At 52.5% G+C, this 23,878-nt stretch overlaps 1 protein-coding gene across 4 annotated transcripts in view; it reads left to right on the top strand.

Moving 5' to 3' along the window:
- Positions 1–7,965, top strand: part of TTC28 (tetratricopeptide repeat domain 28) — a 102,060-nt gene extending 94,095 nt beyond the window's left edge. For 2 of the 4 annotated variants that reach the window (XM_033174546.1, XM_033174549.1), the window contains 9 exons: positions 657–836; positions 1,329–2,049; positions 2,610–2,734; positions 2,941–3,172; positions 3,301–3,377; positions 3,562–3,585; positions 3,874–4,003; positions 4,118–4,225; positions 4,679–7,965. In XM_033174546.1, coding sequence (XP_033030437.1) covers positions 657–836; positions 1,329–2,049; positions 2,610–2,734; positions 2,941–3,172; positions 3,301–3,377; positions 3,562–3,585; positions 3,874–4,003; positions 4,118–4,225; positions 4,679–6,309 — 3,228 coding nt within the window. In that variant the 3' untranslated portion in view covers positions 6,310–7,965. The remainder of the gene's footprint in view (positions 1–656; positions 837–1,328; positions 2,050–2,609; positions 2,735–2,940; positions 3,173–3,300; positions 3,378–3,561; positions 3,586–3,873; positions 4,004–4,117; positions 4,226–4,678) is intronic. The other 2 variants (XM_033174547.1, XM_033174548.1) reach the window with 2 other exon arrangements.
- The last annotated feature ends 15,913 nt before the right edge of the window (positions 7,966–23,878 follow it).

Genomic DNA, 23,878 nt, shown 5'->3' with positions numbered 1-23,878 from the left:
TAGCAAGGACCCTCTGGACACTGCTGGGTGCTGCTGCGTGGGGGGGGGAGGTTGGGGGGTTGCAAGAGGGTCCTGGTGGGGTGAGGAGGTGGGGTAGCTTCCCTTTCTGGGATTCCTCCTCTTTGGCCTGATGTGAGGGTAAATGAAACCTAGTTGGTCACCAGCTGAAGTCTTTCCTGCCTTCCTCCTCCCGGGCACCTGCTGTGGCGGCGGCGGCTTGTCAGGCAGAGTCCTGGTTCAGCTGCTTGCGAGAGAAACCTAGGCAGGCAGGCAGGCAGGAGAAGCGGGTGGCTCTGCGTCTCTCCCCAGAACTTCTTCTCCCAGACTTGGGGTCTTTCGTTAGCCACTGACCTGGGTCCGCTCTCCCCTTGCAAGGCCTTGCTCTGTTGTGGGCAGCTGGGCTCTGTGGGTGGCAGTGGCGGGGGCATGTGCAGGAGGAAAATGCAGCTCAGCTTGGCAGTTGTGGAACTTGGCTGTGAGGGTGCTGTTTTAATTGTTCTTGTTGGTTTTAATAATTCTGAATGGCTTTTGTTTGTTTTGTGCCACCCCAGGCACCTTTGGGAGGAAGGGCAGGTGTGTTCCTGTGTGTGTGTGTGTTCCAAAAAGATCTCCTCTCCCCCCCCCTCACCTCTCTCTCCCTCCCCCCTCCCTCCAAGGGCCTGATGCACTCCAGTGGGCCGGTCGGCCGCCACCGGCAGCTGGTCCTGGTGCTGGAAGGGGAGCTCTACCTCATCCCTTTTGCTCTCCTCAAGGGCAGCTCCTCCAACGAGTACCTGTACGAGCGCTTCAGCCTCATTGCAGTGCCCTCCCTCCGCGCCCTGAACCCCAGCGCCAAGGTAGGCTGCCTGGGCCCCACTTCTCCTCTGTGTCCTCTGGGCCCTGGGAAGCTAGGGGGGCAGAGCCGCCCCTGTTGCTGTCCCATAGCGGCAGGGAGTCCTACCCCCCACCCCTGCCTCCCTCTTGTGACCCTCCAAGACACCCCCCCCCCCAGCCACTTTTGTTGCAGTGGCAGGAAGGTAAAGCCCTGGGTCTGCCCCCCTGTTCTTCCTCCTTCCACCCCACAGCTCCCTGGCCTACTTTGCTGCGCCATGCCATGCCTGCATGCAACTGCCCATGCCCCTAAGAAAGAGCAGGCCAGCCAACGGCACCAACCAAGGACCTGCCAGGCCACAGCAGCATGTAGAGGGTGCAAGTGCCCAGCTGGGAGGGAGTTGGCCCTCCGGCCAGCAGGGGTGGCCCCGTGGTCAGGCGTTCCCTGTGCAGGGCCCGCTGGTGTGAGCAGTCGAACCCTGGGGAAGGTGACACAGCCTCTCCTTCTGCCCTTCCAGAGCCAGGCCAAGAAGAGCCCCTCGGCGTACGGCAGCTCCCCTGCCATGGCCGCTGTCATCGGCAACCCCAAACTGCCCCCCTCGGTGATGGACCGCTGGCTGTGGGGGCCCATGCCCTCTGCCGAGGAGGAGGCCTATGCAGTCGCGGAGCTGCTGGGCTGCCAGCCCCTGGTGGGCAGCATGGCCACCAAGGAGCGGGTGATGAGCGCCCTGGCCCAGGCAGAGTGCGCCCACTTCGCCACCCACATCTCGTGGAAGCTGGCCGCCCTGGTCCTGACACCCAACGCCGAGAGCCTGGCGGCCGGCAGCAAAGGTGCCTTCGGCAACTCCTACACCATCCCGGAGTCTCTGCGCATGCAGGACGACACCAGCGACGCAGAGAGCATCTCAGACTGCCCGCCCCTCCAGGAGTTTCTGCTCACGGCAGCCGACGTGCTGGACCTGCGCTTGCCTCTCAAGCTCGTGGTGCTGGGCTCCTACCAGGAGTCCAACGGCAAGGTCACGGCTGACGGTGTGATTGGGCTGACGAGGGCCTTCCTGGCGGCTGGCGCCCACTGCGTCCTGGTCTCCCTCTGGCCGGTGCCCACGGCCGCCTCCAAGCTGTTTATCCACAGCTTCTACACGGCGCTGCTTGGCGGCCTCAAGGCCAGCGCGGCACTGGGGGAGGCCATGAAGATGGTGCAGAGCAGCAAGCAGTTTGCCCACCCCTCCAACTGGGCAGGTGAGGAAGGCTCCTGAACGTGGCGCCCACCCCAGACCAGGAGGTCACTGCGGCTGTGAATGACACGGGCAGAAGGTGGCGCTGGCACAGCTTGGGGGGCTGGGTGCTCCCCCTGCCCTGCCCTTGCAGGTGAGGAAACTGCCTCAGGTGGCAGGATCCACAGGTACAGCAGATCTCACCTCCAAGGAATGGTAACGATGGCACATTCCTTGGAGGTTGGATCTGCCACCGCAGCAGCAGCAGCAGCACCCATGCCGCCTTGAAGTGGCCTCTTGGCGAATAGGAGGGGCCGCTAGTCTCCTTGCACCCCTTGGGAAGAAATGGCAGGGGTCTCTAAGTCTAAGCACCGGCCTGGCGTGATTCAAAGTGGGCCTCTCTTGCCCCTACAATGCCCTCTGATTCCCACTTCAAGTGATTTTATAGCCCTCACCTTGTTCCCAAAGCAGATCACCTTCACTCCCCCTTTGTTCCCTGGCAGGAGCGGGCAGCATTTTGTGGTTTGCCTCGGGTGCCAAAATGCCTTGGGCAGGCCCTGAGAGTGAGACTTGTCCCCGCTGCAGGCTTCATGCTGATTGGGAGCGACGTGAAACTGAACAGTCCTTCCTCTCTGGTTGGCCAAGCCCTGACCGACATCCTGCAGCACCCAGAGCGGGCGCGCGATGCCCTGCGGGTCCTACTCCACCTGGTGAGGGTGCAGCTTCTGCCTCAGAGGAGCTGAGCATGTGGGTGGCGAGACAAGTGGCAAGGAAGGGGCCAGCTGTGCTCCCCTCAAGCCTTGAGCTTCCCTGGGGGCTCTCGCCGGATGTGGGACCCCTCAGGAGCCTCCCTCTAGCTTGGGATGGGGCAGGGAGTGAGGCGGGAGGGAGCTCACATGCTCTACTTTGCGCATAGGTTGAGAAGTCCCTGCAACGGATCCACAGCGGGCAGCACAACTCCATGTACACCTCCCAGCAGAGTGTGGAGAACAAAGTGGGCGGGATCCCAGGCTGGCAGGCTCTGCTGACCGCGGTGGGCTTCCGGCTGGATCCCCCGGCCAGCGGGCTCCCCGCAGCTGTCTTCTTTCCCACCGCAGACCCCGGAGACCGTCTCCAGCAGTGCAGCACCACACTCCAATCCCTGCTGGGTGAGACTTGGGCAGAGGCTGGGCAGGGCAGCCTCTGGGCCCCTCTGGGGCACCCTGGGCCTGGGGTGGGGGTGAGGGCAGGGCTTTCCCCCAGGGTGATGGGGCCTCTCTGCCTCTCTCCATGGCAGGTTTGCCCAATGCTGCTCTCCAAGCCCTCTGCAAGCTCATCACCGCCTCTGAGACGGGAGAGCAGCTCATCAGCCGGGTGAGTGGTGTGTCGTCGTCCCCCCCCGGAGGCCGCTCTGGCGGTGATCACTGGGGCTAGACAAGGAGCGCTGCCTGACGCCCACCGTGCTGCAAAGGGTGCTATCTGAGCACACCCTCTCCTGGCTCTAAACACCTCTCTCTCTCTCTCCCTCTCTCTCCCTTCTCCTTTCTGCTTCCAAAAGGCTGTTAAAAATATGGTAGGAATGGTGAGTATCAGAGCCCTCCCTTCAGCCCTCTTTCCCATCCTGCACCTGAGTTCTGGGGTTGTGGGGGGCCGCCTTCTGCCTCCCTCTTTTGTGTCCTTTTCAGCAGCAGCCTTGCTTTCCACCATGTTCCCTGGAGCAGCACTTTCCTTGCTGTTTCCTTCCTCCTGCTCCTCCCTTGGCTGGCCTCCAGAGAGGAAGGGGGCAGGGGAGGGGGAGAAGGGCCAAGCTGGGTTGGCCTGCCTCTAACTGCTTCTCCTTCCTCTTCCTCCTCCTCCTCCTGCGCTCCAGCTCCATCAAGTCCTGGTGCAGCTCCAGGTGGGAGAGAAGGAGCAAGATTTCTCCTTGGCCCCCATCCAGGTCTCCATCAGCGTCCAGCTTTGGCGACTGCCAGGCTGCCACGAGTTCCTGGCAGCTCTAGGTAAGGCAGGGTGTGTGTCTTTGGGGTGCCAGCCGGGAGGGAGGGCAGGACAGGTCCTCCTGCTCCAGGGGCTGCCCAGTGGGCTCCCTGCCTTAAGCCGCGTCTTGCTTGCAGGCTTCGACCTGTGTGAAGTTGGCCAGGAGGAGGTGATCCTGAAGACAGGCAAGCAGGCCAGCCGCCGGACGATGCACTTTGCTCTGCAGACGCTTCTCTCGCTTTTTGGTGAGGCTTCTGCCTGGGAAAGGGGCGCCTCATGGCTGGGACGGTGGGCGTGGGAACACAAGCCTCCTGCATGGGGAATGTCCTCCAGCAGCTACCAAAGTGATTGGGCGGGGGGCACCAAGGGGCTGGGAAAGGAGGGCTGGGTGCCACTGCTCCTTTGCTCAGCTGTTGCTCTGGAACGACGCCTGGTCTTTTTGGCAAATGGCAACCATGCCTGGGTGGCTGGCAGGACAAGCGGCAGCAGCTGGAGATACTGGCACCAAATCCTCAAAGGAGGGGTGTGGGGAGGGTGCTAGCCAGCAGCATGTGGCCATCCGGGGGTCCCTGAGTGGTGAGCAGTTTGGCTCCAGTGGGTCAACCCCAGTAAGAGCGCTTGAGGCTGTCCCTCTCTGGGGCCCCAGGAGCACCCCTGCTGCCTCCTCGGCTTTCATGGCCCCTCTCTGCTTTCTCTAGACTCCACGGAGCTCCCCAAACGACTCAGCCTGGACAGCTCCTCCTCCCTCGAGTCACTGGCTTCTGCTCAGTCCATCTCCAATCCTGGGCCGCTGGGCTACCAGAACCCACCCTTCTCCCCAACATGCCCTGACAGCCTGGGCTCCGACGCCATCTCAGTCTACAGCCTCAACTCCATCACGTCTTCCATCAGCTTTGCTTCCAAGCCTGAGTGTGGCATGGCGGAAGGGGGTGGCTCCAGGGGGCGCCTGGACCCTGAGAGGCCCAAGAACACCTATCCCCAAAGGGCTGCCCTGCCCCACGGACAGCTGTCACCTCCAGGCAGTGCTGTCCCCAGCAAGGAGGAGGAAGACGAGGAGGAGTATGAAGGCTTCTCCATCATCAGCAACGAGCCTCTGGCGACCTACCAGGACAGCAGGCAGGGGCGCTTTTCCCCTGACCACAATCCCTCCCGGACTCGTAAAGGCAGAGGTGTGGTGGTCTCGGTCAGTTCCAAGGGGAGTGTCAGCTCTCCCAACTCCCCTGTGAAGATGGCTCTTATTCCCAGCCCGAACTCCCCTTTCCAAAAAGTTGGGAAACTGGCCAGTTCGGACACTGGTGAGTCGGACCAGTCCAGCACTGAGACAGACAGCACTGTCAAGTCCCAGGAGGAGAACGCGGCACCGCTGGACCCTGGCGAGCTGGCCCAGAAGATCCTGGAGGAGACGCAGAGCCACCTCCTGGCCGTGGAGCAGCTGCAGCGCAGCAGCCTGGACCCCCTCCCCAGAGCCCCCCTGCTGCCCACTGGGCGCGCCTCCTCCTTCCGCTCCTCAGAGACCAGCGCCTTCAGCAGGCCTCAGTGCTCCGGCCACAAGGGCCAGGCCTCCCCTGCCCCCCTCCGGCCAAAGCCCCCCGCCAGGAGCTCCTCCCTGCAGAAAGTCAGCTCTGGCTACAGCAGCCCCACAACCTCCGAGGCATCCAACCGAGAGGAAGGGGCTGGCCCCCACAGCAGCCAGCCATCCCCCAGCTCTGAGCCTCGGGGGGTGTTCCTGCCTGGGGAGCAGCAGCCTCTGCCGTCCTCACCCTTCCGGCTCAAATACCCCAGCTCCCCCTACAGCACCCACATTTCCAAATCGCCCAGGAACGCCTCCCCGAGCTCAGGGCACCACTCCCCGGCAGGCAGCACCCCCTCACCGGCTCTCTCCTACTCTTCCGCCAGCTCTGCCCGCTCCAGCCCTGCCGACGCCCCCTCCCTCGACAAGCTCAAGATGGCCGCCATCGATGAGAAGGTGCAGGCCATCCACAACCTAAAGATGTTCTGGCAAAATGCCCCTCAGCACCCCACGGGCCCCCTCAAGATCTTCCGCAGCTCCTCAGGGAGGAGGGATGTCCTCAGCTTGCTGAACTTGTCTCCGCGGCACGGCAAGGAGGAAGGGGCCGACAAACTAGAGCTGAAGGACTTATCTGCCCCTCGGCCACTTTCTTCCCCTCAGAGGGGCGCCCCCAATGGACACACCAGCCCCCTGGCCCCCCCGGCACAGGCCCCACGCCCCACCAGCACCCCAGGCCTTGGGCGCCCCGCACGGCTGCCCTCTGGGAATGGCTACAAGTTCTTGTCGCCAGGACGGTTCTTCCCCTCCTCCAAGTGCTGAGCCCCCTGGCGACCTGCTCTGCTGGCCACGAGCCGTGGGCCCTGTCCTCGCCCATTTCCTTGGATGAGGCAGAAACTCGGGCAACGAGCTGGGAGGGGCGGGCAGAGGTGGATCCAGGTGTTCAGTGAGCTGCCTAGGCAGAGGCCAGAGCTGTGGATCAGGGCCAGCTGGCAGCTTGCCTCCTCTCAGCGCCCCCCCCCCGGGTGCTGGATACCAGCATCCAGAGTCACCAAGGACTGGAGTGGGAGGAGGGTGTTTTAGCAGGCAAGATTCACACACAACTTTCTGTGGTGAAGAGGTACAAGCCCCTCTTTTGATGCTTCTGGGGAGGTGGGTTTCTAGAAGTGGGTTGGCACTGCCCTTTTCTGGGAGATGCAAGTGTGGTCTTGTGGGCAGGAGGAGAAGGGGTCTGTCTCTGGGATGACCAGACCCCGCCTAGAGACCTTGTCTGGCTGGGACAGGCAGGAGGATCCCTTGGGTGCTGGAGTCAAACCACAGCAGGCTCTGTCCTTTGCAAACAATGACGCGACTCAGGTTCCGGGTGGGGCAACTGCTGGCCTGGAGGTCCAGGGCACCCCACCTGGCACCAGGCCTCCTGCCTCCCTTCGCCAGAAAGAAGCAGCCACCTTGCCTCCTCCTGGGGCTTTTCTTTGCTCACCTGATTTGGGTCAGACACCAGGCTCCGCATCCCAAGCACAAAGGAGAGGTCCCCCTGCTCTCCCCACCTTCCTCCCCCAACACCCCAATTACTCTGTCAGGGGCTTTGGGTTTCTGAAGGCAGAGGTGCCGTGGTGCGGGGGTTGCCAGGAGTTGCCCAGCTTGCCGGCACAGGGGGAGCAAGTGTTGGGGTTCCTCTCCTTTCTTTCTTCCTTTTGTTTTCTTTCTTAGCATTTCCAAGCTATGCAGCTGCGAGGGGAGGGCCTTCGTCCAGGCCAGGAGACGCAGGCGGAAGCCATAGAGTGGAAAGACAGGGCAGACCCCAGCAGGCCGCTTGCCCATCAGTGGGAACCCAACCTTTGAAGGAAGTGGCCCTTGGGAGTCCTGCCCATTGGCTGCTGGGTGTGGTGGGCCTGCCCCCCAAGGCCCAGCCTCTTCCCTTGCAGGTGCGAGCTCTCAGGAGCACCCATTGGTCTTCGTCTACCCTATGCAAAGCCACTCTGCAGGCAGCTGCAGGAGGTTTCCTGCAGAGCTTCTGTGCTTCCTTCCTTCCCTGCTTCTTAGGCAGACGTCTAAGCAATGGTGCTTTCATGGGCCGCCGCTCTCCTCCGCCCGCTTCCTGGTGGTGCCAGGCGCTGCAGCCTCCAGCCTTCCCAGAGTGCCGGTTCTGCCCTTGAGGAGGGAAGACGGGCTCCTTGCAGGGCTCCTTTGGCCTCAGTTTCCACGTTTAGCAAAGTCTCACCCCTCTGCCCCCACCCTGGCTGTCACCTCACTCCTCTGCTCCCCGTGAGGAGGAATCGACCAGGTTTGTCACTTATATGGGGAAATTCAGGAAGCACCATATCTCTTCACCCCAGGAATCTGTCCCCTGTGGAGCCCCTCCTCGTTCGTCGTCCTCCTTGTTGTGTTTGTGCATGTCTGAGTGACAACACTGCTTCTCACAGTGAGCAATAAGCGTTTGGTGTGATGCCACGTACAAGTACCCCCCCCCCACTCACAGACCCCCCCCCCCCCCCGCCAAGAGAGGGCCCTTCCATTTCACTCCAGGCTGCAGAGGTCCCTGAGCCACCTGGGCTTGGGTCTCGTGGGGCCCAGAGCTGGCCAGTGCATGCTGCCCGCTCCCCTCCTGCGCCAAGGCCCTTGCCCAATCTAGGGTCATGCTGGAGAACTGAAAGGTCCGGGCGGGGGGGGGGGATGGTGGTTTCCAAAGCCCCCTCCCTCCCCCAACCTGCTTGTGTCCATTGGGAGCCTTGTGGTCTATCTGCTCTGCTCCTTGGTCACGTGATCTTGTGAGGTGGAGCTCTTGTTCCCAGGGATGTGGGGAGGATCCTGGCACACACACACACAAAGACACATGCTGCCTCCCTGCCTGTCCAAAGCTGGCTGGTCCTCTGCACTCTGATCTTTATGCAGCGTTTGCCATGTTTGGCCTATATGGACTTTTTTGTAAATTAAAACTCCCGTTTCCAGACAGCATTAAACTTTTTATATTATGAAGTTTACCATGTAAAAAGAATTTCATATTTTTATTGCAATTCCTAAGGCATTTGGCCGCCTCCTTTGTGATTTCCTTTGTGTCTATTAAAGCATGAGAACTCTCAGCTCCTGTGTTCCTTGTCCGACATAACCGGCCGTCAGGCCCCCAGTCCTGGCTCTTGGCTTCCCCTGCAGTGTGGAAAGGGGGGTGGGGGAACTTTGGCTGAAAGTGGGGAGTGGCAGCCACGACTGTCCTACACCTCGACTCTGTGGGGCCCACCCCTTCCCTTATCCCCTCCTTCTGACTCAGCATGGGCTTCCTTGTCCAAGATGCACGAGGGGTTGATGTCTCCCCTCGAACTCTGCCATTGAATAGGATGCCAGGCAGATGTTGTTCCCCCTCTTGGGAGGAGGGCATTAGCCCAGCAGCCTGCTCCCACTCCCACTCAGACTTCCAGGGGGTGCTTTCTGCTGGGAAATTATGTTGTAGCCCCAGGTTGACCAAGGGGGAACTGGCAGCTGCCTGCTGTTTTCGCAAGGGCAGCTACTCTGGCCCCTGGCACACTCAAGGGCACTTGGAGTGCCAGGAGGGGGTGGGGTGTGGTGATGATGATGATGCTTGTTCACGAAATTGTGCCTGCAAATGAACAAAAGCAATGGATGGGTTGGCATGGGAAGTCTGCCTTCGCAAGCGCTGTCTGTCAATGAATCCCATTTGCAAAGGGACTGTGGAGAGCTCACTTCAAGCTCTGAATGGTTCCCTTGGAACTGCACCCGTGCCTGTCCCACACGTGGTGTCAGATGTGGGGCAGGTGGCCATGGTTTGGCAAAAACAGCCTGGTGAACTGAAGGCTCTCCATCCTTGGGCTAGCTGCTCCCTCAACATCCCCCGCTCCTGTTGGGGACAAGTTCAGACACCTTCCAGCCCCCAAGCTCCTAGGGAAATTCCCTCACATTCAAACACCTGCCCCCAGTTGCCTGGTGGGTTTTCAAAGGGCTACGTCTTGCCCTGTCACAATGTTGTTGCTGGAGTTGTTCCCTGGTTCCTTGCTCATTCAGAAGCCCTTGACTTGCTCTCACTGTTTCTGTGGGAACATGTGATATTTTTGAACCTATATTTTAAAGTAGCAATTCCTGTAAAATGCTGGGCTAGTGGGATGGAAGTAATTTTATCCAGAAAGCAGCTTCCTCTGCTGATGTCTGTGAGACATATTCTAGGCACAGGCAAAAGAAAATGCAATTACATTTTATTGCAAAGAATGTAAAACAGATATTTTTTTTTTAGTAACAAAATTAGCTGTCTGAGTTACCTAAGGGTGTCTTTAATAGTCTCTCACACATGTGAAATGTAATAAAAGACACCAAAGTTTATTAAGCATGATCAAAATTGTATCTTAATTACTAGCTTCATTTTCTGAGGCAATGAGAAATGAAATGGACACAGAAATCAGTTATACAAATGGTGCTTTCTGTCTCTTTTAAATGCCAATCAAACACAGGAGTTTCTTACCCCACACAGATGGCTCCTGGCTTACGTCTCCTAATGCTTCTAGCAGTTTTCAAGGCCTTGGCATTAAATGGGGCCAGGATCTCCAGAGCTGATTGTTGAGAAGAATTGAGGGGAACAAATGACAGTAATGGCTGACATTGGTTACCCTCACATACACTGGCTATGCGTGTGTTGCAGTCTCGACAAAGAAGTAAAAGTTCTAGGTACCCTAAATGACTGTGGCCTAGAACAGTTGGCCATGGAGCTGACTAGGTGGCATTGGCACTGCACTTCGTGCCCAGGATCTACTGTGAGACGTGGTTGAACCAATTGGGAGTGGTGACCATCGTGTTACCAGATTTAATCTATAGGTAAGTGGACGATTGCCAGGAAAATCAACAGAGTTGACCAGTTAACTTGAAAGAAGGATACTTATAGAATCCTAGAGTTGGAAGAGACCCCAAGGGCCATCCAGTCCAACCCCCTGCCAAGCAGGAAACACCATCAAAGCATTCCTGACAGATGGCTGTCAAGCCTCCGCATAAAGACCTCCAAAGAAGGAGACTCCACCACACTCCTTGGCAGCAAATTCCAAGTTCTTCCTAATGTTTAGGTGGAATCTTCTTTCTTGTAGTTTGCCCAACATGAGAGTATTGCTTAAAAAAGGAAGTTGAAAGGCAAAGTCAAGAGGGTCAAATCTCTTCAAGATGCTTGAGAGTTGTTTAAAAACACAGGATTAGAAGCTCAGATCAGGAAAGGTACTACAAAGGAAAGGTACCAAGAGGACATTGGTATGGTTAACAATCAGAGTCAAAAGCACTCTTAGAGGCAAGAAGGCTTCATTCAAAAATAAGTCATGTCCAAGTGAAGAGAACAAAAAGGCACACAAACTTTGGCAAAAGAAGTAAAAGCAAGACAGTACAGGATGCTTAAAAAAAACCAACAACTTGAGGAACACTTTGCTAAAAAACATTTAAGACCACCAATGGGAATATATTAGTTTCAGGAGAGTGTCTAGGGAGGCAGCTGGGCTTTGGGATGACCCTGGACACAAAGAGCGAGGAGACTGCAGAGAAGGGGAAGGCTGCCTTTGCACTTGTCTTCACAATGGAATCTCTAGTGCCTGAACTAGTTCAGCCTTGTGCCTGAACTAACTTTCGCTGGAAGGGAGTCTGAGGAACTGAGCCACATGATGACGAGAAACAAAGTTCTGGGCCTTGTAGACAAAACAGAAACTGGCATCCACCTCAGAGTTGTTGAAGAACCCAGCACCTACTTCACCCCAAAGGAAAGCAGTGCCCAACCTGCTGATAACAGAATTAATGATGCCAGGAAGGAGCTGCATCCCAAGACAGGGAAATAGGTGGTAAGAGAACACTTAGCTACTTTAAATGAATTCAAATCTCCAGGGCCTGATTTGCTGCACCCAAGGGTACTAAAGAGTTTGAGGATGTAATCTCGGAGCCTCTTGGCTTTGAGAATTCTTGGAGAACAGGTGAGGTCTCTGCAGACTGGAGGTGGGCAAATGTTGTCCCCATCTTCAAAAAAAAGGGTGGGGGGGAGAAGACCCAGGTGAGTTTGACATTGATACCAGGATAGGTCCTACAACAGATAAGTTAACAGTAAGACTCTGAGCAATTGGAAAAGGATGCTGTGACTACTGAGACCCAGCATGGGGTGAGGAAACTCAGGTGGATTTGTAGCTGGTTGACTGGCCGAACCAGAAGAGGGCTCACTAATAGGTCCTCATCATCCTGGAAAGAAGAGACCGGGGGGGGGGCAGAGTTCTGTCCTGGGTGTGTTGTTGTTCAATGTCTTTATAAACGACTTGCACAAAGGAATTGAGGGGATGCTCATCCAATTTGTAGATGACACCAAACTGGGAGGGGTAGCTAATGTCTCAGAAGACAGAATCAGACTTCAAGATGACTTAACAGACTGGAGAATGAAGCCAAAACTAACAAAATGAATTTCATTAGTGACAAACTTCAGCAGGAATAACTAGTTGCACATATACAAGATGGGGGACACCTGGCGCTAAAAAAAAAATCATTTTTATTTTTTAAGAACAGTTTAATTGAAGAAAAGAAAAGAAAAAGAAAAGGTACACTATATCATTATGAAAGTTAATTACAATTCCATATATGCTTATATCTGTAATATACTTACAGAAATAGGTAACATCCCTCAGATCAGCCTCCATACCTCTGCACCTGGAGGCAGTGAATACTCCTGGGTGTCCATCGCTAGGAATGGCAAGTGTGGGGACCATTGTTGCATTCATGTCATGCTTGTAGGCTTCCCAGAAGAAGCCTCGGGTTGGCCACTGTGCGAACAGGATGCTGAAATAAATGGGCCCCTTTTGTCCTAATATAGGGAGAGATGTTTTGAGCATGTGCAGAACATGTGCAGGCTCACAAGGTGTCACTAGTGTTGCCAAGAAGGCCCTTTCCTCACCTCAAGGAAGACAGGCACAGCTGTAAGGCTCAGACGGGACCTCTATTTGCTACAGCAGAAGGAAAAAGGGGAAAGAGGAACTAAAACTCTCAACTATATGTGCCAACTCTATGGGACTCGGGTACTTTGCCCCCCCCGATTTTTTTTCCTCTGGGACCCAGCCCCCTCAGTACTTTTCCCACCCCACCTGCACCCACCGCTGCCCATCTCTCCTCCCCCTCTTGCTTGCAGCTTCCGTGTGGCCTGGTGTGGACGAGCCAAGCAGGAGCACATGGGCGGAAGGAGCTGCTGGGGCCAAGCAGCCGCCACATTTGGCTCTGCCCCATGTCATGACGTCATGCGCGTGACATCAGAGCATTGTACAGAGCCCCCCAATCATGTAAAGAAGATGGTGCCTCTGCCCACAACTCAGGAAAACCACTTCCTCTAGTTCTAGTGGGTTTTGAGACTCATTTATCCCAACCAACTGAAGGCACACATGATGAATTCTCACTGTGACTAGAGAAAGGAAAGGGCAAGCCCACCTCCCATACAATGTGGTCCTGAGGCCAACCCGTCTGCAGGAGAGTAGACCAGCTGAATCCCATTCAGTCTCCCCATCTATTGAAGGCTGCTGCTACCTGGGCCCTTCTGATGGACCTTGAGCTCTGCCAACACATGTGACTGGCATACATGGTGGTTGCCTGAGGAAACCGGCCCTGGCAGTGACTAGGTCCAAGGCAGGCAACAGGTCTCTTGATGTATCAGGCCACATGCCCAAAATAAACATGGATCTTAAAGAAAAGGGTTACGAGCCAGGCTATGATTGTAACTTAATAATAATGAAAGCTAATTATAATGGTGTCACACTTGGACAACTGAGGAAGAACCTCTGAGGGCAGGTGGGAGTGGGAGCTGCCACCCCCAATCCTGGAGAGCAAAGAGCTCCAGGGCTAGACTGCAGAGCAGCAGATCAGGGTCTACGGACCCAGAGTCAGTGGGCTGCTTGTGAGTAACAATCCCTACTGCTCCTTCTCTGCCACTAGTTGGGGTTCAGCTGTGGTCTAGGAGACCATAGTATATCTGGTCTCCTTCTTGCAAGAGACAATGCCATCTCTGCCTCCCTGTTGAAGGCCCCTATACTTCATTATGCCTCCTGGTGGTCTTGCCCCTGGGGGGCTGCGCTGTCATGAGTGTTTCTGGACCATATGTGGCTTATATGGCTATGATAAGATGCTGTGGATTCTGGACTGTGCTGCAATACAAACTCTGTCTGTGCTGCTGGGATGGACTCTGGAGAGAAGCTGATATTTCTGGGGCCTTGGACCCTCTGGAGCTCCTGCACTCAGATGTGCTCTTCTGTTGAAGAGCCGCTTCTTTGGTCCACCTCCATGAGGATGGCCGTGTAACTCTAGACCTTTGTAATAAGACAGCCTCAAGGGATCTGGATGCAGCCCTAGATGGGCCTTTGGTCAGATTCAGCAGTTTGGAATCTCCTTTCTTGTAACTTGAAACAATTGGTTTTGGTCCTAGCCTCCAGAGCAGGAGAAAACAAACTTGTTCCCTTTTCCATAAGAAAGCCCTTGAGATATTTGAAGATGGCTCTCAGTCTCCTCTTTTCCAGACTAAACATACTCAGCTCCTTCAAGCACTCCTTGTAAGGCTTGGTTTCCACACCCCTTGATCATCTTGGTTGTCCTCCTCCACACACCTTCCAGCTTGTCAACATCCTTCTTAAATTGTGGTGCCCAGAACTCGACACAGGACTCCAGCTGGGGTTTGAGCAAGGCAGAACCGAGCAGTGCTATGACTTCCCTTCAGCTGGACACAATGCTTAAAAGGTGACAGCTTTTAAGTATCTTGTTCTGCAGCGAGTCCAGAGGGGAATGGCATCAGTCATATACACCCAAGTTTTACAATTACAATTTTTGCCCCTGGATTCACAGGTTGGGAAGGGATAATTCTTTATTGCTTGTTTTTTTCTTTGTGTGTGTTGTCTGTTTTTGTTGTTCAATAAAATTATTTTTAATAATAATAATAATAATAATAATAATAATAATAATAGACTTTGGGTGATGCTTCTATTCCTATATGTCAGTAACTATGATCAGACAACTTTATACTGGTCTAAAACAAAATTTCAAAAAGACTGGTCAAACAGTAGATGGTGCTCTTGTACAAGGAAACTGATGAGGCACCTTCCTGCACTTGAGAGTTTCCTTTCTGTTCTCTCTGGCACAGATCAGGCAGGCAGGCAGGCAGGCAGGCAGGGGCTGTGCAAATTTCTGGATGTGGATTTGCTGGTAGCAGATGCTTTGCATGGAGAGGCCAGGAGGAGGAGGACGAGAGAAAAGCAGAGGATTGTTTGGTTCCTCGGAAGGAAGATGAGCAGTGTGAGATCCAGAGCTCATCCATACTTACCTTTTGCCCCACACTGAGTGCTTCCCCATCACTGCCACTTTCCCCAGGAAAACCCACTCTTGAACACTGAATTCAGGTTTGCAACAGAGTGGGGTTTTGCAGAGAAAGGGCAAAGAAGGCAAAGGCAAAAGAAAGAAAGAAAAGAAAAAAGAAAAGGGGAAAGGGGGGGGGAAAGCACCTCAATGTGCTTTAAAGGGCAGACCTTTGCCTAGAAACGCAACACAAAAGGAAATCTGGAGGATCCCCCAGAAATAGGAGTGACTCAGAAGAGGTGCCCTTTGCAAGCCCAGTGCAAAGTACCAGCTGCGTAGTGGGCCACCCATTTCTGAATGTGCATCCTTCCATTTATTTAGCCTCTATCTGTGTCAGGAGAACAGTGGGCTGGATATGTCTGCACTGAGATTGAACCCAAGTCTTCATAAGAACACAAGAAGAGCCTGCCGGATCATGGCAGCCAGTGGCCCATCTTGTCCAGCAAGCGGGAGCCAAGCCCTCTCCCCTCCTGTGGTTTCCATGGCCCAGCCCTGCTTGCTCTGTCTGTACCATCATGCACCCCCTGCAAAAAGTAAACATTGGGGCTCAGCATAGCTTACACCCAAGAGATCACAGTGGCCTGCTGAGGCGAGGGGATTATCCCATTTCATTCTCACAACAACCCTATGAGGGAGGGTAGGCTGAGGGGCAGGTGTGCTCCGTGGCTGAGCCCTTGGGCTCTTGCTCCCATTGCCTCCTCCTCCTGCTGCCGCCTCCCTTTGGCCTCAGACCCTCGTGGGGACAGCACTGCAAATGTAAACGTTGGGCCAACGGGCAGCTATTTTTAATCAGTTTTATTGACTGTATTGATATTTTGTGCAGCTGCTTTTGTGCATTCACTGTTGTATTTACTTTGTATTTTGCTGTTTTCAGCTGCTGTAGTAGAAAATTGGGATGCAAATTTAAACAAGGCAAACTGCTTTTGTCTTCACAGTGACTCTGCAGTGACCAGTGATCGTCCGGCCTCCTTTCCCTGGACAAGCTGGTGCAAAGCTCTCATTGCAAAGGCTGAAAGCCCTGTCTGAGTGGAGCCTGGTTTGAGCCTGCTGCCCTCTGGCCCTCCAAGACTGTGCCTTGTTGGCAGCACCCAATTCCTCCTCCTTCTCCTCCTCCTCCTCCTCCACCCCACCTGCATCTGCTCATTAATCCCCAACGCTGCCAAGCCAACCAGCCATCTGTAATGAGATGCTAACTGGATTTTCTGTAATATCGGGTGAGGGAAGGTCAGCAAGGTAAGTCTGCAGTCAGCGTATTGTTATTATCAATCAATAACCTATTTATTTTCCAACACTCCTATTAACCTCAGCCAGCCCATCGCCATTTCAATTTGAAAAGGCTTTGTGGGATGCCCTGCTGACTGGACAAGCCTGATGGAGAAAGCAGTGGTGGTGACCCGACCCCCGAAGGTGGAATCCAATTACAGTCATTTTCATTTGGAGATGAATATTTTTAGCATGTTCTACATCCTCTCTGTTTTGGCAGTTTCAGCTGATACGTACTGGGTGACTCGTGGGGAAATAATGAGACTCCAGGATGCAAGGGGGACAATAAAGGGGGCAGCTTTTAAAGTCTACCCACAAGGCATCCTTTTACCAGGAGGCCTTTGCACAATCCCGGGTTCAATCCTCAACAGCATCTCCAAAGAGGGCTGGGAGCGATTCCTGGTCTGAGATCTCTGAGAGCGGCTGCTGCTGCCAGTCAGTGTTGACCATTCTGAGCTAGATGGGCCAAGGATATACAGTAAGGGCAGCTGCTACTGGGGAGCCCCCTTAGCATCACCCATGGTGTGTGTGTGGGGGGGGGAAGTATCAGGCTTAGGATGGCCCTCTGTCTGAAGAGTTGCCAGAGGGCAATCCTGTTGGAAGGGCTGGCAGGTCCAAGGTAAAGGACTATCAGCAAGGAGAGGAGGAGGAGGAGGGAAAAGCCCCCACCAGAGTGAGATGTATTGTCTTTAATAGGCATTATTTCCAAATGGAGATGCATGGGAAGCAGCCTTCACCAATGTAATGCTAGCCCAGGTTGTTGTATTTTCCCCTCAGGATGTCTGAGACAGTCTGCAGAAAGTTTTATGTGACAAGAGGCAGTCCATACTCACACCTTTCAGAGCAAACAGTTGTGCAGAGGGGATGCCTTCATGTTTTTATGCCTGCAAACAGTCTTGGGGGAAATCATCTTGTTGGCTGCCTGTCTGTTTCCAGGCCCAATTCCAAGTGCTGGTTTTGGACTTTAAAACCTTCAATGGTTTGGGGCCAGGTTATTTGAAGGACCATCTGCCCCTGAGAGAGCCAGCAGCTGAGGCTGCCGCCTGGCCTGTCAGTATGCAAGGCATGAATATGACGGTTACCAGGGACCGGGACTTTTCAGTGGTGGCCCCGTATTGGTGAAATACACATGCTTCTGCCACTGAGAGTTTTGTAGAGAAATCTCAATGTGTTTTTTTTCCAATTAGCATTTTATTAATGGCTGTCCAAGGGCTCCGTTGTTACTGTTTATTTTAAGAGGGTAATGTCGTTTTAATTTGATGGTTTTATATATTATGGGTTTGTTTGTTTTTTAGGAGCTTTGTATGTCACCTTGTGAAGAAAGTTGTGCCCCCTGCCTGGCAGTCTAATAATATTTCAGTAAATAAAGAAATGCATCCCCAGAGGGCCTCTTTTCCCATTTATTTCCACCCTCCTCGCTTCTCAATGCACAGGGTTACTCTGTGCCAGTCAGGAGACCATGGGCTGAGGTGGCGGGCCCTTTATCCACCTCCCAACTGCAAGAGAGCCATCCAGCTTGATGGATCCTGATTTGCCAAGGCTGGGTCTCCTCACCCAACACCAGCTGCTATTAATAATATACCTTTCATAATGAGCTTCAACTTTTTAAAAAATGATTTTTATTAAGTTTTTAAATTTTATCATCATAAAGATGCTACGGCGGCTGCTCGAATTTTAGTCGCAAAGAGGTGGAAAGAACAAGAGCCACCTACAATAATAGAATGGCAAAGCAAGCTGCAAGAGTTTGCCGAAATGGCCCAGATAACTAATAGTCTAAGAGGGGGATCAAAGCAGAAATTTCAAGACAATTGGGCTAGATACAAAATATATGTTCAAAAGTATACTAAGGGACGGATAGCCATGCCAGCTTTTCAATAGTCTTGGAGATGGAAAAGAAGGGGTTGAAGTGAAATTTGGGTACTGGCCGATATGGTAGTGAAATAAAGATTTATATGAAGATATGTAGACATGTTGACACACACTCATAAGTAAGAGTGAGTTTTACGTTTGGGTCTGATAGGAAGTCGAAAGGGTTGAGTTTTTTGGTTGTTACTGTTTTTCATTCTTAATTTCTTTATTTTCTTTTTTTCCTTTTTTAGTTTATTTTTTGGGGAGGGTGGGGGGGTGAGTGTCTTTTCTTGTTTTTCTATTCTTTGTTTTTTCTTTTTCTTTGTTTTGTTTGTGTATGGATTGAAGATATGATATGTTCGGTTAACATCATTCAAATTAATATAGATCTTCATGTAATAACTCAGAAAGGAATGGAACAATAACCAAAATGATGACAATAACTGCTAATGGTTTCTTTTTGGTAAAGTTTTTATTATGACTTGCAGTTGTAACACTTATTGTATATCTTTGTTAAAAAGTGTATAAATAAACTATTTTACCTGCCCTTGTAACTGCGGTCCGTCAAGGCCTCAGCCCCACCTAGAAAACGGGCTACGCCAGCAGAGACCAAGTCTCCCCGTCTCCCACCTGACAGGCATTTTCTCTATGACAGATGACCTGACAGATGACCAAGCATTCAAAAGGAAGTGAGATAGTAGTAATGGGGGATTTCAACTATCCTGATATTTGTTGGATGACAAACTCAGCCAAGAGCACAAGGTCGAACAGATTCCTCACTGGCCTTGCAGACAATTTCATTGTCCAGAAAGTGGGAGAAGCAACAAGAGGATCAGCCATTTTAGATCTGGTCCTAACCAATAGTGATGACTTGGTAAGTGGGGTAGAAGTGGCAGGATCATTAGGTGGGAGTGATCATGCTCTTCTGGAGTTTATTATACAGCAGAAAGGAGCAACTAAGCATACTAAGACTCAAATTCTAGACTTTAAGAAAGCCAACTTCAGAAAATTTAGGGAAATGCTGTGTGTGATCCCATGGTCAGTAATACTAAAAGGGAAGGGAGTTCATGATGGATGGGAGTTTGTTAAAAGGGAGATATTAAAAGCACAACTTCAAGCAGTACCAATGAGAGGAAAACATGGAAGGTGCCTAAAGAAGCCAGGGTGGCTATCTAAAGAACTTTTAACTGAGTTAAGATTTAAAAGGGATATGTACAAAAAAAGGACAAAGGGGGAAATCACCAGAGAGGAATTCAAACAAATAGCCAGCCACGTGTAGAGACAAAGTCACAAAAGCTAAAGCAAAGAATGAACTCAGGCTTGCTAGAGAGGTTAAAAGCAACAAAAAGGGCTTTTATGGGTATGTCCGTAGCAAAAGGAAGAACAATGAAACAGTGGGGTCACTTAGAGGAGAAGATGGTGAAATGCGAACAGGAGATAGAGAAAGGGCAGAACTCCTCAATGCCTTCTTTGCCTCAGTCTTCTCCAAAAAAGAAAACAATGCCCGACCTGAAGAATATGGAGCAGATGATACAGCAGGGGAAACACAGCCCAGAATAAGTAAGGAGGTAGTACAGGAATACTTGGCTAATTTAGATGTATTCAAGTCTCCAGGGCCAGATGAACTACATCCAAGAGTATTAAAAGAACTGGCAGAGGTGATTTCAGAACCACTGGCAGCAATCTTTGAGAATTTCTGGCGAAGTCCCAGCAGACTGGAGGGCAAATGTTGTCCATATTTCAAAAAGGGGGAAAGAGAAGACCCAAACAATTACCGCCCAGTCAGCCTGACATCAATATCAGGAAAGATTCTAGAGCAGATCATTAAGCAAACGGTCTGTGAGCGCCTAGAAAGGAATGCTGTGATCACTAAAAGTCAGCATGGGTTTCTGAAAAATGTCATGTCAGACCAATCTGATCTCATTTTTTGACAGAATTACAAGCCTGGTAGATGGAGGGAACGCTGTGGATGTAGCCTATATTGATTTCAGCAAGGCCTTTGACAAGTTGCCCCATGATGTTCTTGTAAAGAAGCTGGTAAAATGTGGGCTAGACAATGCTACCATTCAGTGGATTTGTAACTAGCTACTGACCGAACCCAAAGGGTGCTCATTAATGGCTCCTCTTCATCCTGGAGAGAAGTGACTAGTGGGGTGCCACAGGGTTCTGTCTTGGGCCCAGTCTTATTCAACATCTTTATCAATGACTTGGATGATGGGCTTGAGGGCATCCTGATCAAGTTTGCAGATGACACCAAATTGGGAGGGGTGGCTAATACCCCAGAGGACAGGATCACACTTCAAAATGACCTTAACAGATTAGACAACTGGGCCAAAGCAAACAAGATGAATTTCAACAGGGATAAATGTAAAGTACTACACTTGGGCAAAAAAAAAAATGAAAGACACAAATACAGGATGGGTGACACCTGGCTTGAGAGCAGTACATGTGAAAAGGATCTAGGAGTCTTGGTAGACCATAAACTTTACATGAGTCAACAGTGTGATGCAGCAGCTAAAAGAGCCAATGCAATTCTGGGCTGCATCAATAGGAGTATAGCATCTAGATCAAGGGAAGTAATAGTACCACTGTATTCCGCTCTGGTCAGACCTCACCTGGAATACTGTGTCCAGTTCTGGGCACCACAGTTCAAGAAGGATACTGACAAGCTGGAACGTGTCCAGAGGAGGGCAACCAAAATGGTCAAAGGCCTGGAAACGATGCCTTATGAGGAACCGCTTGGGGAGCTGGGTATGTTTAGCCTGGAGAAGAGAAGGTTAAGGGGTGATATGATAGCCATGTTCAAATATATCAAAGGATGTCATATAGAGGAGGGAGAAAGGTTGTTTTCTGCTGCTCCAGAGAAGCGGACACGGGGCAATGGATTCAAACTACAAGAAAGAAGATTTCACCTAAACATTAGGAAGAACTTCCTGACAGTAAGAGCTGTCCGACAGTGGAATTTGCTGCAAAGGAGTGTGGTGGAGTCTCCTTCTTTGGAGGTCTTTAAGCGGAGGCTTGACAGCCATCTGTCAGGAATGCTTTGATGGTGTTTCCTGCTTGGCAGGGGGTTGGACTGGATGGCCCTTGTGGTCTCTTCCAACTCTATGATTCTATGATTCTATTCTATGTGCATTTAGATTTTAAAACGTACCTGAAAAATGCCACTTTTTCTTTGACCCTGCCAATGGGCCAGCACAGGCCAACGTAGGGGGCACAGGGCAGGCTATTTGGCACACCCACCTCTGCCCACTTCCTGCCCCTCCGCACCTGCTGCACTCCCTCTCATGGTGGGACCAGCCAGCCCCGTTGCCACCGCCAGTAGGCCACATCCAAGATGCTGCTTGCCGCACACGGAGGCCCTTTGGAGTCACCCCAGCCCCCTCTTCTGTGCTGCCACAGGCTGCTTCTGGCATGGACAGTCTCTGCGGAAGAGCAGCTACAAATTCTCCAGAGTGGGCTCATAATTCCTGGCTGCATCTTCCAGATGGGAACGATTTAGGGCCAGGGAGCCACAGATTCAGTGATTTTGCACTCTGTTTTATGGCACAGGGACCTGAAAGGATGGTGTGTGAGTGTGGGAGAGAGGAAGAGAGAGAGAGAGAGAGAGAGAGAGAGAGAGAGAGAGAGAGAGAGAGAGAGAGAACACACACACAAATGGGCATCCTTTGAGAAAGCTGCCTCCTTGTGTTCAAAACAAGATCCAAGCAGTTGTTTTTGCAAGAGTTTTGCAGATTCTTCTTCTTGTTGTTGTTGTTAAAGACTGATGGATCACTTATCCCAGTGTTCACGAACCTTTTAAAACTCGCCTCTCCTTGTCTGATCCCCATGCCCCTCAAGCACACCAGAGCCTAACACAAAGGCCATATCCGCCCCATGCCACGGACAGCTCCCCCCCAGCACACCTGCCTCCCCCACTACCCCATCAGGCCCCTGCTCCTGAGGCTGCTTCCACCACTACCCACTCAGCCTCCTGCCGTCCTCAGACCTGATCCTCTGGTGGGAGGTGGCACCGGGAACAGGAGCCCAGCTGGTGCTCTGCTCCCATTGCAAAGTGGAACCAGGATGCGTCAGAAGAGAAGACCAGAGGATGTGGGGAAGTGAGTGGCTGGGCAGGGGGGACCAATGGGATGGGGGCAGGATGGGCTGTGGGTCTTCTGGGCCACACGGACCCAGTGCCTGCCCTGCTCCAGTTAGTGTGGCCACTGTGTGAAGATTCCTGTGCACAGGGATATCTTGTGCATCTGTGGTCTTGAACAGGGTCCTGAAGTTCAACAGGATGTCCCTGACTCTCTTGGAAGAACAGGTGGACTAAATTCCACCTGTGGCGAACTCTTATCTTTGGAACAGACTCACAGGGGTCCTTTGAGTGTCTAGGATCTTCCACCCATGTTGTTGTGAGCGCTGAACATGCACACATCCCAGACTTTAATCCCTTACCCTCCCCTCAGCTGGCCTGAATGGATGCAGTGGCAGAGCCTTTAAGGCAGTGGATTCAGCATCTAGATGAATGGCTGTTTGGCCACCTGGAGCTTTGACACCAGACATAGGATGTTTCCCACAGCTGGCCAAAAGAACTACCGGTATCTGTCCCTGTTCAGAGGTCGGCTTTTCCTGTTCTAAGATTCTCATAAGTAGGTGAAGCATTGCCTCTGTGCTTTGCGTTTTGGAACTACTCAGCCAGTTGACCAAAGGTGCTTTCTCTGGGATCCTCTCTTCTGAAAGGAACTCTGCACATGCTCTGAAACTCAGGCTTGTGCTCAAACGGATAACATGTAACTAGCTAAGTTAAAATGAAACCAGTCTCTCTCTCTCTCTCTTTCCCACCCCCCATACCCTGTGTGTGTGATGGTTGCCTTGGCTTCTCCACTGCCTACAGTTCTCTCACCTATCCTTACAGCAACCCTGTGAGGTAGGCAAGGCTGACTGGCCCACAGCTGCCCAGCAAGCTTCAGGCCTAAGAGGGGATTTGAACCCCGGTCTCAGAAGACCCAGCCATCTAACCACTGCACCTTACTGTCGCTCTTTTTGCCTTCTGCACAAGCCCACCGCTGCTGCATTCTGCCACATTTGCCTTCTCCCCTGCAACGAACCCCAGGCTCCCTCCTCCATCCCTTCCTGGCCCCTCCTTTTTAACCATAAGCACAAATCCTTTTATCGCATTGCCTTGGGTGGATTTGCCCTTTGATTTAAACTGCATCTCCACCACCCTTCTCCGCCCAGGGGTTTCCATCAGGCCTGATGCTTGCTATCTCTTGCCATTTATCTCTCGCCTGGAGGCCTCTCCTCTTATTTCTTGGGACCAGATCAATACGGCCAGGCAGGGGCTGCTGGCAGGCTCCCTCCCTCCCTCCCTCCCTCCCTGCATCGCAGTGTGTAGTTTTTCTTGGGGGACTTGTCCAGTATTTCTTGTTAAGCTTCCGTCTTGCCTTGTTCCTTTTCTCATTAGGTCTGAGCATGGGGCCGGCCGTATTTCTCCTCCTGCTCTGGAGGATCCCTGGCCGTTCGTAAGAACAAGACTTTTAAAAGTTTCATTTGACTCTAGTAGACTCTGGAGCCTGTTTGGCTAAAAGGGGAAGAAGCAAAACAACCATGCTGGCATTTTTATTTTTCCGGTGGGGAAAAGGATTTCCGCCCTCAGCTTTGATCCCAGCAATGAATTTCCAGGCAAAAGGGTCAATGCAGAAAATGATTTTTTTTAAAACATAAAAATACCACAAACCCTCCAATAATGCCTCCACCCTTCTGCCCCCCCCCCATTTTAAAGCCCACAGGATGTTAATCAGCCAAAGGCCTCATTAAAGAGGAACATTTTTACCTGGTGCCTAAAGATACATAATGGAAGGCTCCAGGTGAGCCTCCCTGGGGAGAGCATTCCACAAATGGGGAGCCACCACAGAAAAGGCTCGTTCTTGTGTTGCCACCCTCCAGACATCTGCATTGCAGG

Source organism: Lacerta agilis, chromosome 17 (assembly GCF_009819535.1).
Source record: "Lacerta agilis isolate rLacAgi1 chromosome 17, rLacAgi1.pri, whole genome shotgun sequence".
In the NCBI taxonomy this organism is placed as follows: domain Eukaryota; kingdom Metazoa; phylum Chordata; class Lepidosauria; order Squamata; family Lacertidae; genus Lacerta; species Lacerta agilis.
Note: the sequence above shows the minus strand (reverse complement) of the source record. Positions and strands in the feature narration are given on the sequence as shown.